At 41.1% G+C, this 23,138-nt stretch overlaps 1 protein-coding gene across 3 annotated transcripts in view; it reads right to left on the bottom strand.

Annotated features, from left to right (window-relative positions):
• The window catches only part of LOC111230445 (glutamate receptor 2-like), an 82,175-nt gene that overhangs the window by 51,034 nt on the left and 8,003 nt on the right, over positions 1-23,138 (bottom strand). For all 3 annotated transcript variants that reach the window (XM_022757187.1, XM_022757186.1, XM_022757183.1), the window contains exons 2-5: positions 12,860-13,000; positions 5,049-5,288; positions 4,103-4,224; positions 2,287-2,361 (exon numbers count right to left, since the gene is read on the bottom strand). In XM_022757187.1, the coding sequence (XP_022612908.1) occupies positions 2,287-2,361; positions 4,103-4,224; positions 5,049-5,288; positions 12,860-13,000 (578 nt within the window). The remainder of the gene's footprint in view (positions 1-2,286; positions 2,362-4,102; positions 4,225-5,048; positions 5,289-12,859; positions 13,001-23,138) is intronic.

Here is a 23,138-nt window from a genome sequence, read left to right on the forward strand (position 1 = left end):
TTTCTGCTGTAAATCAGAGGTCTGTACCACAAAGCAGGATTTGAGGTTATGGAAGTAACTTCAGGTTTAACTCAGTCCTACAACGATGGTTCCCTTCTTATCAGGGTAAATCACCATGGTAACTGATACTGAAGTCCAGATTCTTTAATCCGACAGGATTCCTGACAGGGATGACGCTCTTACTCTCTTCTTCATCACTGCAGCTCAGAATAACATGAGGAGACTTTGAGACCACAACTGGAAATAAAAACTAAACCAACAATGATCCACACACTGTTAGTCAGTCAGACTGACTCATCAGACATCAACTACTCCTCTCCTCTTTTCTTTCTCTCCTCTCTGCAGCAGAAACAGTCTGACTTTAACTTTAACTGTTTTATCTGAATCACATGTTCATAACAGTTTGTTCATCATCAGACTGAAGAGCGAAAATACTAATAATTCATGCAATTATTTACAATATGTCTTTAGTCTGACTTTAATAGAAATTATATTTAGACATAGAAATAATTTTTTCATTCCAGTCATGTGATTATATTGTTTACATTTCACCTTGTTGAACATCACTTCTCGACATGGTTATAAGCAAACTTACAGGCAGGTATCAGTATTTCTTCTCATATCATATAAAGAACCTTCTTCATGGTTCTGATGATGCTGTTTATAATTAACAACTCCACCCCTTCTCATGAAAGTGCTCTTAACCGAACAGGTAAACCCAGGGTTAACTGAGCCAATTGATAACCAGCTTTGTAGTACATATTATCCAGGATGGTCAATGTTAGGTTCAGTTAACCCAGATAAATAAAAGTTATCCTGGATATGATGAACTTGCTTCGTAATACAGGCCTCAGAACAGGTTATCAGGACAGAAAATGTTCAGGTTCAGTAAAGCCAGATAATGAAAAGTTATCCTGGGAATGTTGAGCCTGTTTCATAGTGCAGACCTCAGCTCTCTGACCAGCTGGTGTTTGTTGAGCTGTACCGAAGCAGGAGGCTGTGGTTGCCTCCATTAAACTGCTGAATACACGAGCCATCAGCTTCAACACTGTAACACAATTCAAAATGCCAAAAGTAAGTGGACAAAACAAAAGACACCACTGGATGAAAACCAGCAGCAGAGACTGGAGTAAGAAAGAGAAGCTCTGGTGGACTGAGGTCAAGCTGATGACTTGGACCTCTGTCCTCTGCAAAGTTCTTCAGATGACAGGATTCTGAGTCCTAGACTGTCCACCTGGTTGAAATGTGGAAAACCTTTAAGATGAATCTCTGTTGTCTTTGCTCAAGCTGAGGATTGGACTGGGGCCTCTGCTTATTCTCCTTTAAAGAAACCAGCTGAGGTGAAGCTGGTATGTAATTAATATACACCTGAACACCTCCTTGTGGAGGTCAGTCTGGGTTTTTCAGGCTCAGAGTAGATCCCAGGGCAGATCCAAATACACCAGAGACAGTGTAAATCCTAATGAGCACAGGAACATCACTGGATCCCCCAGACAGAGCTGATCAAAAAGAGGTTCACTGTTTCACTCACCAGCTCTCACCTAAAGACTCAGCTTCAGCTGTGTGGATAAATAAATAGACAGGAGGATTTCAGAACCAGGGACCAGCTATAGATATGATGTGCATCACTCACTGCTTTGTCTGTATAAATTAGTGCACTCACAACCATTAACAAATGACCTTTGACCTCTTTCAGACACAGGCTGAACTAGGAAGTCTTATTAAAAACAGCAGCTTAAAGTCTGATCTGATCTGGAACTGTGAATGTTTCTCATTGTTAACAAAAAGACAAAAGAGAAGCAGAGCTGGAAACAGATCTGAAATGAAAACAGTACAGTACAGTACTCCACCCTGCTCCTACCTAAAAGGAAGCACGATGACAGGACGGTGTATTAATTTTAAATGTGCTGACACAAGACAACACCTGGAGAAGGTGTTGTATTCTCAGACCCTCAATGTCAGGGGAAGATCATGTCAAAGGTCAATGTGACGTAAAAAACTGTTGACAGCTGATGATGGTGTTTTATTGGTTTTAAGTTGTGTTCCAACTCATAAAATAGTGACATTCTCATGAGTAAAACTCGACGTCTGCTAAACGTCACAATGTCAATTAGGCAACGTCTCTCTGACACCACACTGATGTCTGGTGCATGATGGGAGAGACAAATTAAATAGCAAAGGATGTCTCTACAGCAGGCTGGAGGAGGAGAAGCATCATCTCTCCTGGTGATGGATGGATTTTATCAGTGTATCATTAGCAGCAGTATTGATAAGACTGGAATGTACCTGCTCCATGATGTCTTTAACTTTGTCTTGTTCACAGTCCAGGATGATGCGTCGCTTTTTACGGATCTCCAGGTCCTGAAACACAGATTAGAGTTTAGCAAGATTCAACACCACAGTCCTGCGGCATGAAGTTGTGACTGATAATGTTTAGGTTTGTATTGTCTCTGGTCTCTGCTATCACTGGGAGGGGACACTGAACTGGGAGGACAGGAGGTGTAGTGTCGCTCTTGGAGATACTGAACCCTGGAATCAGTGGCAGTGGTGAAGAGACCACTGAGTGTGTTGTTGTGTATTGTGGTGAGTCGTGCTGTGAGCAGTGAGAGAGAGCAGTGACAGTGAGCACTGACAGAGAGCAGTGAGAGAGAGTAGTCACAGGGAGCAGTGACAGAGAGCAATGACAGAGAGCAGTGAGAGAGAGCAGTGACAAGGAGCAGTGACAGAGAGCAGTGACAAAGAGCAGTGTAAGGGAGCAGTAAGGAAGAGCAGTGACAGAGAGCAGTGACAAAGAGCAGTGAACATGAGCAGTAACAGAGAGCAGTGACAAAGAGCAGTGACAGGGAGCAGTGACAGAGAGCAGTGACAGGGGGCAGTGATGGAGCAGTGACAAGGAGCAGTGAGAGAGAGCAGTGACAGGGAGCAGTGACAGAGAGCAGTGACAGGGAGCAGTGAGAGAGGAGTGACAAGGAGCAGTGACAGGGAGCAGTGACAAAGAGCAGTGACAGGGGGCATTGAGAGAGAGCAGTGACAGGGAGCAGTGAGAGAGGAGTGACAAGGAGCAGTGACAGGGAGCAGTGACAGAGAGCAGTGACAAGGAGCAGTGAGAGAGAGCAGTGACAGGGAGCAGTGACGGAGAGCAGTGAAAGAAAGCAGTGACAAAGAGCAGTGACAAGGTGCAGTGAAAAGGAGCAGTGACAGAGACCAGTGACAGGGAGCATTGAGAGAGAGCAGTGACAGGGAGCAGTGAGAGAGGAGTGACAAGGAGCAGTGACAGGGAGCAGCGACAGAGAGCAGTGACAGTGACAGAGAGGTGACAAGGAGCAGTGATAGAGAGCAGTGACAAGGAGCAGTGACAGGGAGCAGCCACAGAGAGCAGTGACAAAGAAGAGTGACAAGGTGCAGTGACAAGGAGCAGTGACAGAGAGCAGTGACAGGGAGCATTGAGAGAGAGGGATGACAGGGAGCAGTGACAAGGAGCAGTGACAAAGAGCAGTGAGAGAGAGGAGTAACAAGGAGCAGTGACAAGGAGCAGTGACAGGGAGCAGTGACAGGGAGGTGACAAGGAGCAGTGACAAGGAGAAGTGACAGAGAGCAGTGACAGAGAGCAATGAGAAGGAGCAGTGACAAAGAGCAGTGACAGGGAGCAGTGACAGAGAGGAGTAACAAGGAGCAGTGACAAGGAGCAGTGACAGGGAGCAGCGACAGGGAGGTGACAAGGAACAGTGATAGAGAGGAGTGACAAGGAGCAGTGACAAAGAGCAGTGACAGGGAGCAGTGACAGAGAGGAGTAACAAGGAGCAGTGACAGGGAGCAGTGACAGGGAGCAGTGACAGGGAGGTGACAAGGAACAGTGATAGAGAGGAGTGACAAGGAGCAGTGACAGGGAGCAGCGACAGAGAGCAGTGACAAGAAGCAGTGACAGGGAGCATTGACAAAGAGGAGTGACAAGGTGCAGTGACAAGGAGCAGTGACAGAGAGCAGTGACAGGGAGCATTGAGAGAGAGGAGTGACAGGGAGCAGTTACAGAGAGCAGCGACAGTGAGAAGTGACAGAGAGCAGTGAGAGAGAGCAGTGTTGTGTAGGAGCAGATCATCAGTACCTGAAACAGCGAACGGTATGCTTCGTCCTTCCTCTCATCCTTCAAATTTCCTACATTTATGGCTGTGACCACCCATTTCTTCTCTGCTGCAGTGTCCAATATGACCTGAAGAGTAGAAAGACCTACACACACGCATACACACACACCATGGTCAGTGAAATTAGAAGTTTGTTTGCTGTGATGTACATGGTAACAGGACAGCGCCGGGGAGGTTCTGATCTGAATCTGCTTCTGTTCAGATCATTTATCAAATCTATTTAGGTTAAGCTTTCACTACTTTAATAAAAATAACCACAACTCTACAAATGAGATGCAGCTGAGATTTTTGTTAACAGTACTCTGAAATAAAAACTGTGTTTACACCACACCATACACTGAGGTCAGAGTCCAGAACGTGACGAGACATTTCATAGTCATCCATAGAGTGGCCATTCTATCCTTTTATTCATTCTTCAGTTTAACAAAGGAAAAAATAAGAATTTACAAACACCAGAATTGAACCGTTTCTTCTTCTATCTTCTTTATTGTTTTTGTTTTTTAATCTGACAATGAAAACATCAAAAAAGTTTTAAAGTTTTGTTTTAAAATGAAAGAAATTGTAAAACTGCCTGAGGGCACACAGACCAATCGAACTTCTGATTGCTTGACAACCTCCTGAGCCACAGCCACCAAATCAAATCTAGAGGAGGCCTCCTGACATTTTAATGTAGGTCTCCAATTTAAGAACCATTTCTTAGAAACTGTGACAACTGAAGCTCTTTACACAGACATCGATGTGCAGTCAGAATCAGAGTTAGACATTACCAGATGGTGTTGGTTTCTATATAAAGATGAATGTTTGAGGTCATGTACACTGTGTGTCTCCCAGAGACTGAGAGATCTTTGAAGAACAGAGAAGGGATCCTTTGCTATAACCCCTAGCTGTACCTGATGAGAGCCTTATTACCTCTGTCACTGTCGTACAGGTAGGCAAACTTTTCCCATTTGTAGTATTCCACTAATGACACCAGCGGGCCCTTGATGTCCGGCCTCATCTGGAGAACGAACTGATTCATCCCCTCTGCTGGAAAAGAAGGTGTGATGAAGGAGACATGAAGCGTCTCACAGAAGGAGGTGATGGTGTTCACCGACTTCTTGTCGTAGAAGCCAAAGATGGCGTAGACGCCTCGAGAGAACTGGGAACAAACTGGGAGAGAGAGAGAGAGAGAGAGAGAGAGAGAGAGAGACACACAGGATGAAACTCAGACACAGGTCTCAGGTAACATCCTGAAAGTTGACAAAGCAGGGATGTCCCTCTGCAGCTCTCCGATGACAATGATCCATTGTATGTGTTGAATAGAAAGGTTCAGCTGAGTCTATAAATATTTCAAATTAAGTTTGGGATAGAAATCTGTAGGGTTGTATGAGGTTGTTCTATAATCAAACCTGCAGGAGCTGCATGTGACAGATTATCACCATGGAGACCTCCCACTCTTTCCTTTATTCCATCTCATTATATTAAACCTGGTCAGAGGATCTATACCAGGGGCATCCCAACTTTTTTGAATGGTGGCCAAATTTGATAATGTGAAAATACCTGGGGGCCATGCCTTGAGAAAGGCCACTGCTGGGAGACTAGGCTAGCTTTAAAATGTTTCACTTTCTCCACCCGTTCACTGCAGGACAGTCACTGGACAGTATGAATTATGCTTAGTGTCTTCACATTGAACTCTTCAGTGAAAAAGTATTCACTTTTCACCACTCCTGAAAGCGGCGGCCCTCGCCGTTAACTCTACACTTCTTTGGTGTGGCCAGGACTGCTACCTAGCAGCAAATGTCTGTTGCCTGTTTATGGTCTGTTGAAAACATTAGTTCCACTGTAGAGATGTCTATGAACAGTGGGAAAGTGCTGCCATCGTGGGCAGCATATTGTATAATTTGAGAGACAAACCGTGGGCCATTTAAAATTGGTCAGCAGGCCACAATTCGCCTATAGGTCAAACTTTGGACGTGCCCAATCTATACACTATACATCATACACTTTATATTATTATTTACGAATCTCCAGGTTATTATTATTATTTTATTATTACATTATATTATTATTATTTTCTGAAGAACAGAGCATCACAGTTGGTTTTTCCACCTCAGAGGTACTACTCTTTTATTCTTCAAATAACATGTATGACCAGACAGGATCTGAAAACAAATACCAGAGTAAACCTCAAACCATTGAGGTGTACTCTGGTATTTGTTTTGAGATGTAGCTGTGAAAAAAACAATACATTTTCCTAGAAAGTTGAGGTAGAATTGATGTTTCTGATTCTTCTTACACATGTGCAGAAGCATATATGGTCATGTTACCTGTGAATGGACAGGTGTGTTGGAGAGACCTCTTGGTAAAATAACATGATGAAGGTCTGTGCACCCAAACATGCGCCATACGTTTCTCTGTCTGCAGGTGTACTAGATAGTGTGTGAGAGTTTTTTGCTACTCCTCAATTGGATACTCATAAAATCAAAGACACTGGGTTGCTATAGCGATACACAACATGGCACAGACAGAATTCCCAGTCTTTTCAAGAGAACATTTTCCAGGACATTTCCAATGATGATCTCACTCATATTACAGACAGGAATCACACCATACACCAATGTGTTCCTATCTGTGGAAATCTGATTTAAAATAAGTGCAGTCTGTACTTGGCTATACTTATCTATGACATCATCTCTTTAATCTCTTCAATTAATTATGATTTTATGACAAATTGAACACAAGAAAAAAACCTTATTATCATCATCATTAATTCATAACATGACTCACCTTATTCTTATGAATTATTTTAACCATTGCTGCCTGAACACCAGTATAAATAGTTGCCTACAGTTTTCCCTCCTGCAAATCTAGACTGAAGTTAAGATAAATGTAGATTCAAAGTTGAATTAGCTCAGATTATTTACTGCCACTGGGTCTCATCAGACTATCACACTTTAGCCTCTTTACTAGTAACAGGAAGTGATGTCATTAACAAGGTTATTAACCCACTGTGAGCTACCACTACAACAGTTACAACAGTTTACCTCCAAAAACAGTTAAATAATAATAACAATAATGGTATTATAAAGCAAAGAAACACAAGTTTTATTTCAGTTTTAACTTTTAATTCATGGTTGTACGTATAGGTTCCTCTAAACTTCTACGGTTGGAAAGCGTTGGCAGTCAGTAGTGAAACCAGAACCACAGATACAGAACATGATACTGAGTCCTTTCTCAACTCTCTCTATTATGGTCAGTTTTACCTGAACAACACAGCATTGGGTTTGAAGTGACGCTAACAAAAATGCTAGCAAAGTAAAAAGCGCCATTAGCCGGTGTTTGACTAGCATACAGCTGGGCTCCTATTCATTGTATTGACCTGTATTGACTTCACATTTATTATCAACTCTCAGCAATTCAAAACTGAAGCAAACACACTAACCCATTATCCAACAGTTTAAAAAAAGTTGGGAAGAATACATTAATCTATAAACCAGATAAAGACAGTTAGCAGCCAACAGGGACTCATGTACATTTAAAGGACTTACTAACTTCTTAACTTACATTCTTCCAACCTGCAGCATGTGACTTCCGGCTGCGTTAACAGCACTAAACAAAACCAATAGCACCGTGTTCAAACTACTGTCATCCATAAACTAGCCTAGCATTTGAACATCAAAGTGATCCTCAACATAAAATAGGAGAATACTGAAATCATTTTCCAGGAAAACACATTATTTTCCAGGACACTTGACTTTTTCTCTCATTTTCCATGTGTTTTTCATGACTGGGAAACTGTTAACCTGTTTTCCAGGTTCCCTGCACAGAGGATTCTCACAGCCAGAGATTGAATACTGGACCAAGATGAGCTTCTAAAGACCACAGATGAAAAGTCGGCAAAGCAGCTTCAGATTCTTGCCCATGTCTGCATGACGGCTCTCTAATGCACTGTGACACCAACACACTGGACAATGAGCAGACTAGTATCTGATGGAGTTTTTAAGAGCCAGGTGGGTTGGATGGTGAAATTTGATATTTGGTTAAATAACTTTATGTGGAAAACTCAAAGACAGGAAATAAGTAGAAGACAGTGACATTTTCTGTTAAACATCATGTAATCAGTCACTGGCTGCTGTGATGACTGCTGTTAGGCACAGAGGCCTATGTCACTGCTTCAATATTTATCTCTGTATTCTATATCAAAGGCAGCCAACAGTTACTGTACAGTTAGGACATTTCACTGGAAGGCTGCAGGACTCTTAGTGTCTGTTATATTTAGTCGTCCTACTTCAATGACCTCATTCTCTTCTCTGGAAATAAAACGTCCAGTTTCCTCTCTGTGTCTGAACTGTTGAGTTCATGTGCATCATATCCTGAATTGATGCTGACATATGAACATGATTGAACCATGAACAATAATCCTTTATAATTCATGTTGTATTAAGGACCAGTGTAGCCGAGGACATCTTGAATACAACACATTTCACTGACAGTCACAATAAACCAATAACATGCTTCACACACTCCACAGAGCGCAATGAAAGTGTATCAAAGACTGTTTATTCCTCCCCTCCCCGAGGACACATTAACAAGCATGGGCACAGGGGGGACTCCACCAAGTGCTCAGACTACCCAACCAAATCGTCCTGCTTCATCCCAAAATTTAAAAAATAAGTGAAAAGTATTTCATATTGTCCTTGTCAAAGTTTATTTATATCTGATTGGTTGGTCTGGGTATATGAAAACTAGACACAGCAGGGAAAGCAGTTACTTCACTATCATTTGACTTCATCACTACTCTCTGGTTACAAGCCCACTTCACTCACACTCAGTGACTTGACTCTGATGAGAACAGCCTGATTTTAGTTTTAGTTAATCCATGAGATTTGATCTCTAGATCTGATTTATTTGGCTGCTTAACATCGAATACAATATGGACTAATATATTAATAGATTCTATGGTTTTAGTTTTAGATGACATAAAACAGTGCAGCTTACAGTCATAAAGGACACAAACAGACCCCAGTAATTATTTTTACTTTAAACTAGAGATGTGCTGATTCTGATACCTGAACCTGTGTACCGGTCCATACACAGGACTGATTTGATACCACTGTATTAAAATAAAATGAAAAAACGCTTTAGGAGTTGCATACTTGTATTTTTTTTCTCTGCCACAAACACAAAAGTTACACCTTCTCAGATTCTTCATTGCAGGTGCACAAATCCCGTTTTACAACTCACAAATTAAGAAACTCATAAGCTGCATTTTTGCTACAGCTGCTTCAGTGAATGTGCAACATACATTCATACACCTGTATCACATAATGTGAAGTCATGGACAAAATATGCACATCTGCTAATCAGATTGTGAATTCATGCACAAACAAATTTTTTCTTGGATATTTTTGTAGCAGAAACAACTACTAATTCCACTTTCACAGGTGCCCAGTTGTTTTGCACCAAAAATAACCTTCAAAGTATACCTGTGCAGAATTCCCTCAGAAACTTCATGTATTGCCCTCAGTGTGGCCAGGAGGGTGAGCTCCTGACGGTGAAATTATTCCAGTGCCACATAAGAAGAGATCGTCTGCTTCAGTAGTTGAGGTAAGTGAGGACGTTCTGTGCGTGTTCATGACTAATGTAAGCATATCTTGTTCAGTTGTTTGTGCTCTGTTCAGCTCGTATATTTGTTGTTATGCTGGAGATAGAGTCATGGTTATAGGTTAATACATTTGTGAGACATGTTTAGCAAGCTAATGTTTCTGCTCATAATGGCTTGCTAAGCTAGCATATTGACTCAACATGACGTGAGGCAGATGAGGTGAAATACAGCTAAATTGCTGACATTTTGCTAACAGCTTACATTTCACAGAGAAGAAGAGATTTCTGGGAACACTGTAGTTTTATCTGTGTGTGAAACTATAAAGTTTATTGATAAGTTTTCTGGTATTAGATCCGTGCACAGACTCACATTCTCACTGATACTGATCCAGTATTTCAGCAAGATCAACAGCCTTTCAGATTCTAGTATCAGAATCAGAAGAACTCTACTTTAAACTGCTTTTAACTGTATGAACAGTGTAAACTCATCTATAATAAAGGTCTTCTTAGTTCTAAACACCAAATAAAGTCTGATCAGTCCGTTCAGACATGACTGTGGTTTGAGCTCAGCAGGACTGGGATCAGACTGCTCTACTGAACCTGATCTACATCAAGTCTTCAGCTGATAGAAAGTGGTGACTACAAGGTCGTCTGCACTGATGAGTTGATGGTGGATCATTTTATTACTGTTTACTGCAGTGACTGGGTCATTGCTGTTGTCTTATCAACCTGATTAAAGGTTTTCATCCAGGAAATGAATGAGTGAAATAAAACAAGAATAACATCTTTTATTAGAACTGTTCCACTTTCAAATATGGAGGACATGTTTGATTTTTAATGCTGCAAAGTGCTGCGTGTTATGGTGGCAGAGAAACACACTAATAATTTATTATTTAGAAAAGAGCTTGTTAGGCACTACAGTGTCTTCAGACTGTATCCAGACCCCTTCACGCCACCGTGGTGTAGTTTTAATTTTCAATGGATAAAACTGACATTTTTGCTCATTAATCTGCACTCAATAATCCATCATGATATATAATATAATATAATATAATATAATATATTGACATTCGTTTTAGAAATCTCTCAGTTACTAAAGTTCTTCAGTAGTTTGTAGAAAAGCTTTTGTAAAGTCAGAGGTTTCACCCAGTGAAGTGCACGGAGCCGTCGACCTGCTCTGAGCAGCCGAGCAGCTGACTGTTGGTACCAGGATTTCAGTCTGCTGCTGGACTGGCTTACAACTCCCTCTACCACCCTCTCCTCCCACTGGACAGCACGGCATGCCACCGCAGGGTTTCTGCCTGAGTTGACCCCCCACGTTCTAACAGCGTTATTCATCAGCCTCGATGAAGCCGTTAAATTACCAGATCGATAAGAGAACCGTTAAAGTACTGGATCGATGAGATTACAGTTAAAGTACCAGATCTATAAGAGATTCGGTAAAGTACCGGCTCTATAAGAGAACCATCAAGGTACCAGATCTATAAGAGAACCATTAATGTATCAGACTAATAAGATTACAGTTAAAGTACCGGATCGAGAAGAGAACCAACAAAGTGCCAGATCTACAAGACAACCGTTAAAGTACCGGATCAATAAGCAGCATTGGTAATACTAGTAGTACAGTCTTAATTATACCTTACACCAAAACAGGGCCTTTGACTTGTCTGACGCTGTGATCGGCTGTTCGTTTTAGGTGACTGCTTTACAACATGGTTTTGGTTTGGTATGTATGACACATGTGAATTTGTAACATGCAGACAGACGTGTTGTCTTTGTGAAGTCAGTGTCACAGTGTGTGGACATCATGTGTACTGCAGCAGGTGCAGAAGGAGAGGACTCCATGCTATCACAATACACTGCACTTAAATAGCAGACCTCTGAGCCTCGGGCCATCATTACATCATGCTCTGATGAAGACTCAATGCACTGCCTGCACCGAGGCCTTGTTCGCGCTGTTTCTGCTCTGTGACTCTACGCTGATCCACTTCACCAACACATTTATCACCACATTCAGATAACACATCTGTGGTTTGGGCGCATTTCACTTGAACTACTAGAGCATATGTTTAATGCAGTGGTAAGGACGGCTTATCACAACCTTCACCAACTGTGCTGCAGTGTCTAGAATGGTAATTCACTGTTTGCCTCTGATGCTGGGCGGGGCTGAATAAACCTGAAACCTTGTCAGTACAGAGAGACAGAGTTAGCATTAGCACAACCACTAACACTTTGTCAGCCACTACCAGTTACAAACTAACAAACAACATAAACAAATAAAAGATGCTAACTACGCTAACCGTTCTGATACTTCTTGCTAGTCTCTGGTTCTGGTCTCAACAGACTCCTCATCTGAGTCTGGGTCTGACTGAGGCTCAAACATGTGGCTGAGTCTCTCTGATGTTTCCTCCTCTAACCATCTTGATACTCTCTGCTCTTTCACCTGTCCACCTGGAGACAGCAGGTGGTGGCATAAGGCCTTATCCATATTTCTCAACCAGGAAGTAAGAGGAGATGAGATTTTTTATGTGGGAAAACCATGTTCAACTAAATATAAATCATAGCAGAGGATTTTAAAATGTGTCTGGAGATGAACTTTAAAAAGTGAATAAAGAACCTCTTGCTATCTCACACCTGATGAGCTTCCAGATGTCATGGATATATATCCCAGTGGGATTCCCTCTCTTCTTAAAGGTAAAGGAACTCCAGAAGGTAAAATATCCCATCAGGACAGTGGTCTCATTACTAATGAGACAGACAGTTAGAGCTGAAGCTTAGCAAACCTCTGTCTGTTGTCAACATGTGTTGGAACTTAAAGTCACTCTAAGTGATCAGACCAAATCATCTCTGACATGACTCTCTAATGTTCAAGCACAAACCTGAAACTATTTACTTTTGAAGATTTACATCTTCAGAAGGAACCGGGGCCCAGAGAGAGGAGAGACTGACACATTGTCAGTTTGACAATGACAGAAACAGGAAATAACACCAGATCAAACACCCATATTGATAGCAGCATGCTAATAATTAATGAATAACCTGTATCAGAAACTGAAAGACTTTACAAATGATCTGCAACAGTAACAATCCCTTTAACTGATCTGTGTTCAGAGTAATAAAAGAAAACCAGTACTCACAGCAGTTAGTGACAGCAAAGCTGTTGGCCACCTCCAGGTTATCTATGTGAGGAGTCAGTCTGAAATCTGCCATCCCAAACTGAACCATGCCGACTCTGAACGCACTGTACTCCTGATCTGCACCCCTCGGGAACAGGCCCCCTGTGACACACACACACACACGCACACGCACACACACACACATACACACACACACACACACACACACACACACACACACACACACAAACACACACAGGACCATGGTCAGACAAGAGTATAAAAGAGTACAATATCAAGAGATACAGCAGAATTATAATACACAGTATTACAGAAATAAGATTACACAGTTTTAGTAGCATTAGCTTGTTTAGGCTAACATTAGCTTGTTTAGACTAACATCAGCTTGTTTGGGCTAATATTAGCTTGCTTTTGCTAACAGTGACAGCTCATAACGTGCTCACAACATTAGCAGCTACAGTCATCACTGTCCAGTCTGCTAAAATATAATTCACTGACATTATAAATGAATGTTTTCACAGTATTGGTCTGTCACCAGAATCATGGAATTCCATCGGCCTTGGTGACGACTACCAGATTTCTCGTATCGTCATGTCTCCTGAGAGGATGTCATTTAGAGGGAGCTGCACACACAAACAGTGCAGGAGAATGGCAACGATCAAACAAGTTTATGAAAAATAAAAACTACTCAGTGGCTCAGCCATTTTGGACCACAGACTGTGTTCCAAGTCTGTCCCCCACCCCGACCTTGCACTGTAGATGAATGAGCGGCAAACTGTAAATCACTTTGGATAATAGAGCTTTATAAATGCAGCCACTTGCCCATTGATGTGTGTTTTCCTTCATCAATCAACACGTTATCTCTGCAACACGAAGCTTAACCTCACCACAACCAAAGTGTTTGTAGGCCAGGAAAACACTATACATCTCCATGAATGTGATGTCATGTGGCTGTGGCTCTGGCTGACTGTGTTCAGTGAGGAGGAGAGCAGCAGCATGGTCAACCAATGATCAGTGACCCAACAACCATAGCCAATCACTGATCTCCCCTGTTCATCCAGGGATTTCCTTCTCTTTCGTTATTGTTTATGATTCTCTTTGACTTTTTCAGTTTTATTTTCCCAGAATACGCAGCAGACAAGAGAGTGTCTGACTCTTCTCCTCTTCTGTTCCTCAGTCTCTACAGTAGAGGTAGATTTAGATGCATAATAAGATGATAGCAGCAAAGTAACAACAATAAAGCTAGTTAGAGTCAGATAAGTTTCTCTTACTTTCACTTTTAAATGGTCCCTTTTTTCCTTCTTCTCCTGTGTTTTATTTGAAGTGTTGATAGATATATCTGTGGTTTTAACAACCAAAAACCATCTCAGTGTAGTTTCACATCTCCTCTCTCAGGCTTCTCTCTGGAGCTCTAGTAACAGATCTAGTTTTCAGGCTCAGTGTCTGAATACAGGCTGTGTGCATTTCTCTGTGGACTGAGCGCTTTGATACTTTCACAGTATTAATATAGAACCTAGGCCTGCTTTATAATCAAACACATGGATATACAGTATACCTTCATAATATATGGACCTTTAAAGGAAAGTTAATATTATGGATATGCAACTGAGCATGTGGCACCTTTTCAAAGCAGGATTGAGCTGTGGCTCCAGAGCTGCTCTGAATTCTCCGTCAGCATGTAAACTTGTATCTCAGCTCATTTCCTCCAGCGTTTTACAGTGTACATCATTTTGGCACCTTAACTAACATCAGACAGAGTGACCACACTATCATCCAACATATGAAGCTCAAGATTATGCAACAAATGACAGATGTGTAATGACTTAGCTGTTTGTAACTAAACTGATCATGAGACAAGACGATGTGTCCGCTTTAGCTTAGAAAGTGACAGGTGATCGGAACCGCTGTTTCACAGTCAGGTGGGGGTGTGATGCTGAAGTTAACTCTCAAGGTCAAGGTCATCTTTATTATCCCCAAGGGGCAATTCGTTGCACAGCCAGCAATAAATAAAAAAAGTAATCAAACACTCAAACAATTTATGCAACAAACAAGGGATAACATGAGACTATTTAAAAAAAAAAAATCAATGGTAGCAGGGACAAATTTTTTGAATTTTTGAAACTGCTGGTCCTGCATCTAGACATGATGATAACAGGGGGTGGTTGTTGTCAGCCAGGAATAACTGAGCCTTTTTTAAAGACTCTGACTTTGTAAAGTACAGAGAGTTCCTCAAGATTTCCCCTGGCAATTTGACTACACAGTCTCACAATGCTTTCCAACCTGTTCCTGTTTTTCAGGGTGAGTAATGCAAACCAGCAGATAAATGAAAAGGTTAAAACAGACTCAATAAAACAAGAATACAACAAAAACATTTTCATAAAAGAGATAGAAGCACATACGTTGGTGGGCCTTTGCACAAACAGCAGCAGTATTTCAGTCAAATGTTCATTTGTTGTCAATTATTGTTCCCAAATACTTGCACTGTCCGACAACTTCAACAGCCTGGCCATGAATAAAAAGAGTAGGAACGGTTGGAGGCCTTTTACGAAAGTCAGTGATAATTTCTTTTGTTGTAGACAAGTTAATATTCAAGGAGTGCTCACACCAGACACTAAAATCATCAACCACTGGAACATGGGCAAAGTCATCGTCACTGAGCAGAGAAACAATGACAGAATCATCTGCAAACTTATTAACGTGTCTGCCCTCATAGTGACACTGACACCCCATTTGTGTATAAAATAAAGCCAGTAGAAGATGAAAGAACATTGGATAAGGTGACATTTACTCTCACTGTCTGAGATCTGTCATTTAAAAAGCCAACTAGCCAAGATATCAAACCAAGGTCAATGCTGTGCTGGTGAGACAATCTGCTAAAATGTGAGGTTGGATACCGTTAAAAGCTGAAGAGAAATCGATAAAAATGTTACGGTGCGGGTAAGGCTGGACCCAAATGCAGCCAACACATAGGGATGAATTGCAAAAATGTTTATTAAGTGACAAACTTACAAAAACAGGTGAACCAACAGAACAGAAAAGCGAAGCATGAGGGCACACAAGGAACAACAACCAGAGACACAGGGGATACCACAGCAGCTAGAACAGGCAACATGAACAAACCGAGGACAAACCAGACGTGAACAGACGAACCGACACAGACAAAGGGGGAGCACAGAGACTAAATAGACACAAGGGAGGCAAGGGTGATTGAACACAGGTGAAACACATTAGGGCGGGGCAGACAATCACCACACAGAAAAACAGGACCAAGACAGGAAGTAAAAATATTAAGACACACAAGGAAACCAACTACAAAATAAAACAGGAAGTGACAAAATCCAAACCTAAAATGTCCACCATGGCAAACCATGACAAAAAAGCTGTCTTACTAAATTTTTTGCACCATCCAAATGACCCAGAACCATCTTAAGTAGGATGCACGTGGCATCCTCAACACCCCTACCTGCCGGGTTAGCAAATTGTAGTGGGTTTTTACAATTTCTCAAAGGTTTTCATAAGCATAAAAGTAAATGCCACAGGTTGAAAGTCACTGAGAGATTTTGGTTTTATCAAAGGTACAATCACAGAATCCTTCCAGAGGCGAGGAACCCTATGAATTTGAAGTGACTTCATGAGATGACGGAAAATATGTCAGCCAACGGCATCTGCACAGTTCTTAAGAAGTCAACTGTTAATATTGTCTGGGCCAGGACTTTTTGTCTCTTTCACTCCCCTAAAAAGTTTGAAAACCATGTCCCTATCAACAAATGTCTCGTTCTGCTCTGGGTAAGAATTTTTATACATACACAGTTCCTTACTACTATTATGAATTTCGATTATAAAGGTTATTCAGCTCGTTAGCAAGTTCAGGGTCAGACTCAGACAGTCACCAGCCCAACAGAGTCTGGACTGAAGTGAAGCTGCACAAACAATTACTTTGAGAGTTAGCAACAAAAATCAATCTGATGTTACTAAGTAAGTATAAACTGTAAACCAGGATCTGTGTGCTCAGACGTAGACTGAGAGTGAGACGACCATCACTCTGTATATGGTATGTGTAGGCAGTGAGGACGGCATCTGTTTGCTGTTAAAAAGATCAACAGAATCAATCAGTTATCATCAGCATCATTATCCAGCTCCACACGATGTAGTGAGGGAGTCCAGTTTTGACCAACAGCTACAACAGAGGACAGTTAAATAATAGTCTGAATCCATAGTTTTACTTAATACTTAATAGTTTCACTATTGATCACATCATTATATTTATCACCTTCATCATGATCTGTGGACACTCAAGGCTGAGCAGTCCTGTCAGTCTATGAAATTATAATTTGTTTTATTTATCAATTTTTTTTTTATACAGCTAACATTTGAACTGCATTTCAGCTTTTATAACCTCAAGGGGAAGAAGCAGCTCGATGTTATCTGCAGGTTTATTTACATTTTTAAGAGCTTGAAGATCAGATCCTCACTAAAGCATATGTCATGTAGAGAGCTAATCAATACATATTAAATATTTACATTTAAGGTATATTGATAGATTTCCAAACATCAATCATGCATTGAATAACAAGCAAGAAAACATTCCACCTTAAAAGATGGCCGTAGCTGCCGGTAGCCTCTGAGCTGCTCAGTGAATTAAATGGTTCATTAGTAAAGATGAAAAGACAGAAAACATCCTTTCATTCATCATTTACTCTTCTGACACTTTCTTTATCTGTGATGTATTTACACAGAAACATGACTGAGTCAGTCTGTTACACTGGGACAGCTTGGGCTGCAGGAAGTGAAAGTTAGCTTAGCTACGTTTTCATAGCCTAGCCTCTTAGCTTCAGCTTTTCCTCTGAATGGATGTTTCCAATGTGGCTTCATTTGTTCGACACAAGTCAGTAAGTGAAATTACTCAGAACACAAAGTACTTATGTTCATTCACCTGCTGCTTAATGCTAAGCTAATTACAACCTGCTACATCCATGGTATAGTCTAATATTACTGAGAATACTGAGCTGGATGTTTATCTGATGCTGCGTCATATTCTCAATATGATCAAACTGTTCACTGTCAGTCTAACATCTGATGTGATCATAGTTGACTGATCTATGTAAACTTGTCACCATAGGAACAGTGGTTACATAACCTTTGAAAGGAGATGCAACTTAATGGTGTGTATGTTTGCGTGTATGAACATTGTAGGTGCGCTCCAGTAGCCTACTTAAACAAATAGCAATACACCTCTGAGCATCATATATATATATATGAAATATATATTGTGGTATACTATATGACATATTATACATTTTTGAATCGAGAATTGATTTTGAATCGAACCGTGAGATTTTCTGAATCGTACACCCCTAATATTCAGAACTCTGATACATCTTTTTAAAGTAAGTATAGACAGAAAGAACTTTGGTGCTTGGTGCTTTGGCTCTGGTCATCAGGGTCAGGATCTGGGTCATGGTCAGGATCAGGATCTGGGTCAGGATCAGTGTCAGAATCAGTGTCAGAATCAGGGTCATGGTCTGGGTCTGGGTCATGGTCATGGTCAGGGTCAGGATCAGGGTCTGGGTCATGGTCTGGGTCTGGGTCTGGGTCTGGATCAGGGTCTGGGTCATGGTCTGGGTCTGGGTCTGGGTCTGGGTCTGGGTCAGGATCAGGATCAGGGTCAGGGTCAGGGTCAGGGTCAGGGTCAGGGTTTTACTGTCACAGGCCTCCAGGGTTCACTGTGCACCTGTGCAGCAGCATGTGGAAACAGAGTGGAGCTGCATCAGTGGTGCAGAGCTCAGTGAGAGATGTTGATTTATCTCTTACCTATTTTACAAGCATTGTTTCAGAACCACAGACTGAGACATGTAAGGCACTTACAGCACTTCTTTTTTTTTATCAGTCATGATCAAATACACTGCAGAGGAAGAGGAAAATATTCATCAATTAAAAGAAATTCTGCCTCAGCTCAGCTGCTCTACTTGTGGTGAAGCTGGCAGAATGAGGTCATAGTTCCACACACAACATTTGGCCCCGAGCAGGAAGGCTGAGGCCGTATTAAGCGAGTATGGCTGCTTGCATTGAAGCATTAGCTTCTGTGACTGACAAGTCTTAACACGCTCGCTGAGCTTCTGCCAACAGAAACAAGGCCACTATTAATAATGGCCGTCAACTTAGTCAGGACGTCACATGGACTCCTGTTGTGAGTCTTTTTACAGAGTGATGGACTGTAGGAAAATAACTGCGCTCAGGAGGATGAGGGATTGTTTACTGGGCTCCCCTATATCTGAAAATAATAGTTAGTTGGTATACTTTGGCTCCATTAATCACTAAAAGTGCATGGAAGAATTCAAGATAGTGAACTTTACATTTCAACCATAAAATGTCTGTAGGAGCCATGTATTTGACTTGTGTGATATTCCTTCCAGTGCTAGTGGGTGTATGTTTACAAATCTTATTGGAATTGATTGGACATTTCAGGTTACAGACACCAGACTGGATATCATTACTCTGAGGACACGTCTTACAAGTAGGTAAGTAAGTGTCAGTGTAAGAAAGTGTAGGACTTACTACAATATTAATGGAAGAATCATTTTCACAAACCACCAAATCACATATTAGAAATGAAATTAGAAACTGTGAAATTATTTGAAACATGATTTGTTCACATTCAACAAACCCCAGCAGCATGTTGAATGATCTTATCATGATGGACCAGTGTGTCCCAGTCAGTGTAACCAGTTTAGAGATGAACTAATCCAGTGGATTCTTATTGCAGCTACAGCAGCACAAGTATGGTGGGAAAACCTAGAAAGTGTCCAAGAAAAGTTTTTGATGCTCCAGATAAAAGAAAGTCAGCGTTCAGAGAAAGGATTAAAGGCTGAAGAAGGTGAGAACAAACACAGATCACCATCAGTGTGACTTTTCTTTGTTGGAGAGGCTGAAAGAAAAGCAACTGAGACACATGATGTTGTCTTACTGCTCTTAGACAGGTTGGCATTTGTAAAATACTTGGAGTAGGCTTTGTAGCTATTACATTTACTCCTAAATAACACCTAAATAATGAATTATTATCACAGTGTTTGTGTAATTACTGTCACTGGCATAGGGGGAGAGACAAAAGCTCCGCACTGCAGGTTCAACATGTTTCTGATTTGTGACTGGAATCACAACACCAATTTAGCAACTGGAAGGAATAAAAAAAAGGAGTGGGTTTCACCAAACATACATACAGCCACGCATATAATACTCACACACACACACACACTGCATACACTGACGCTCAGATTGGCGCATTTGAAGCTATCTAATCAAGCGACAAAGGGATGCAGTCGACCACAAAGCATCCACACAGTCCACGCCTCTGACTGAGGGTCGCTGTGATTCTGTGATCCACTTCAGGTCCCAGTGCAGACCCACAATTCAGACTCTCCCCACACTCTAGTGGAGTTCTCCCTCCAACAACTCTCAGCCCTCCTAAGTTCCCCTCTGCATGTGTCATTAGTTTCTGGATTGGTGCTTCATTCAGTGTTTCTCTGTGGTTTGTCCAGTCCCAGTAGGTTTAAGCTAGTCATCTGCTCTGTCCCAAGCTCAAGGGAAACTTTAGAGACAGTTAACTACTGTGAATAACCCTGACTGTAAAATGTGGGATGTGAGTCATCCAAGGGATCAGATTAGGATAATTAATTGTAGGATTACTGACTATGTTGAAGATGGTGATAACTCCTATCCCCCTATTTTCATCTATGGATATGTTAGCAGCTAAAACCAGTGGTGTTCAACAAACTAAACCTATAGTACCAAGTGAAAACGCAGTTATTAACCTAATGATTGAGTTGATGGTTATGTCAAAATATGCCCCAATCAGTGCATTCCCCCATGTTCAATACAGTCCCATTTACTACAGCTGATTATAGATGATTTAACTAGAGTGATCTACTGTCAATGTAGCTGTCAAAATCACTCCTACTGTTATTTAAGCACCACAGAGAGAGGTGAGCAGTCAGTGGAGAGTCTGGTGGGGCCCTCAGCAAAAAATAACGAGGAGGCTCCTCTAATCAGCATTGAATACCATTATGTAATAAATGTAAATTTTCAAAATATAAATATAAAGAACATGGGAAACCTAAATAAATAACTAAATAACTTAAACACTGTCACATTATAATAACCCACATTATAAACCTATTATATTATGCAAATGACTGTTACACTGAGTGTTTGCCTGACTGATTTAGTAATAACTGATTATAGATACGGTTTTTATTTGTTTTTTATTTCTTACGTGCTATTATTATAAATAATATTTAGGTTTTTTCTAAATAATTAAATTTAAACACAACAAGCAAGTCTTTGAATTGAAATTTGTCATTCGATGCAATATTTAACATTTTTCATTATTGATTAATTGTAATTGTAATGATTGTTGTTGATTTGATGATTGACGTCAATCCTGTGATTGATTATTGTAATAGTTCTGTTACTTCAACTCTGAGGGTTGTCCTGAACCGAGCCCAGGTTAGTTAATTAGTGCTGATCAGTAGAGTCTTTCTCAACAGGTCACACTAATGTCCCTCTCTGTAACCAGTGGGTCATAGTTTATATCTAGCATAGTTGTGAGGACGCAGCTGCTCAATCCCCATTGGCAGTAACCATAGCAACCAAGGTCGAGCACAGACCCTCAGAGAGGTAGAACAAGACAGGGTCTCTGGTGAATACCCACATACAGTATATACACTGTTGTATACATTCACATATAAAACGTGGATTTTGCACTAATGTTAATTAGTGACAGCTGCTTAGTCTCCATTCAGTGCAGCTGAAAATGAGAAGCCTCTGAACAAGTACACTGAACATAGCTGATGATATCTGAAGTCAGTCTTGCACACTGATGCACCCAAATATTGCTTCTCACTTTACACTCACCCAGTGAGCACCCTCCGTTTCAGATGTTCCCTGAATGTTCCTCTACAGTAATTCAGGACCGTTTTCATTACATCCCTGGAATGTTTGTCTTGGTGAAATATGCAGTTCACAGAACATTAACTAAAAACTGCAGGTTCCATAAACGCTCTCTGAACCAAACAGGAACTATAGAAACCTGCTCATACCTTAAAATACATATGGCACCATACACTTCTGACTGTGTGACAACTGTCTTCATCAGCTCAGTGTTTCCCATACATTGATTTATTTATAGTGGGCCACTACAAAATATCAACACTGACACCACATATTGATTCTATTCTCTTGTCAACTCCACTGCTGCTGTTACTAACCCTGCTGGTAACAGTGGACAGCCTCCGTAGGTATCTCACTGCATATAGGCAATTACCTGCATCAGGTGGAATAACTTCAACAACAGTGATAACAGTGATCAGTGAAGCTGATTTGGATCTAGTGGAATAATGGTGACGATATAGTAATTATGAAATTACTAATGAACAAATATTCTCAAATCCCTCATTCAGTGCTTTCTAGCATGGAGCGAGATGGGCTTATCTAGTGTTGGTGATCTATACCTGGAAGGGGCATTTACATCTTTCCAGCAGCTCCAAGAAAAATATGCTCTACCACAACAGGACTTCTTTAAATATCTCTAGGTTAGGAGCTATGTGAGATCACACCTTACTCACTTTGAGAGTGCATGGCCAGACAAATAGGATGGTTGTTTGAAGCATCTTGCTGGGTCTCTATAATCTCTAGTCTGTACAGAACATTGCAGAGTATATCCCATGAATAAAGGCAAAATATGATTGTTTCTAGAAATCTCTCCACCATGTGATAAATGTCGCTCAACAGAAGCAGCCTTACTACACAGTTATGCCCTCTGTCCGAGTTTGCAGAACTTTTGGAGGGGAATATTTAGATTATTTTCAAAGTTATTGGGGGTGGAGAATTTCATTACGGAATTCTCACAGCTAAGAAAATCATTCTTCTATTTTGGAAGAAGAAGTGTTGGGACTCAGTAAATTCAAGTGGTAGAGACCACATGCTCTTTGTTCTACAGACAATAGAACTTACTTCCCCACAGTTCCTCACACATGGGGACAACCCTCCCCCCAAGAGACCACACTGACTGTGAGTGTTGGTCAGTGTGTGACATGTGACCCCCCAGGGTGTCATCGGACAAAACCAGATCTCCTTATTTGTTCTCTCTCTTCTCTCCTTGGCTTGCTCAGGAGCAGCAGCTCCTCTTCCCTCCTGACTCTAAGAGGAGCAACAAAGCAGGTCAGCACAGGTTACCTGGAACAACAGCTTTCCTGAAGGCCTGTCCACAGCAGATTGCAACACT

The sequence above is a fragment of the Seriola dumerili genome, unplaced genomic scaffold (genome assembly GCF_002260705.1).
Source record: "Seriola dumerili isolate Sdu_G_001 unplaced genomic scaffold, Sdu_1.0 BDQW01000267.1, whole genome shotgun sequence".
Taxonomy (NCBI): Eukaryota; Metazoa; Chordata; class Actinopteri; order Carangiformes; family Carangidae; genus Seriola; species Seriola dumerili.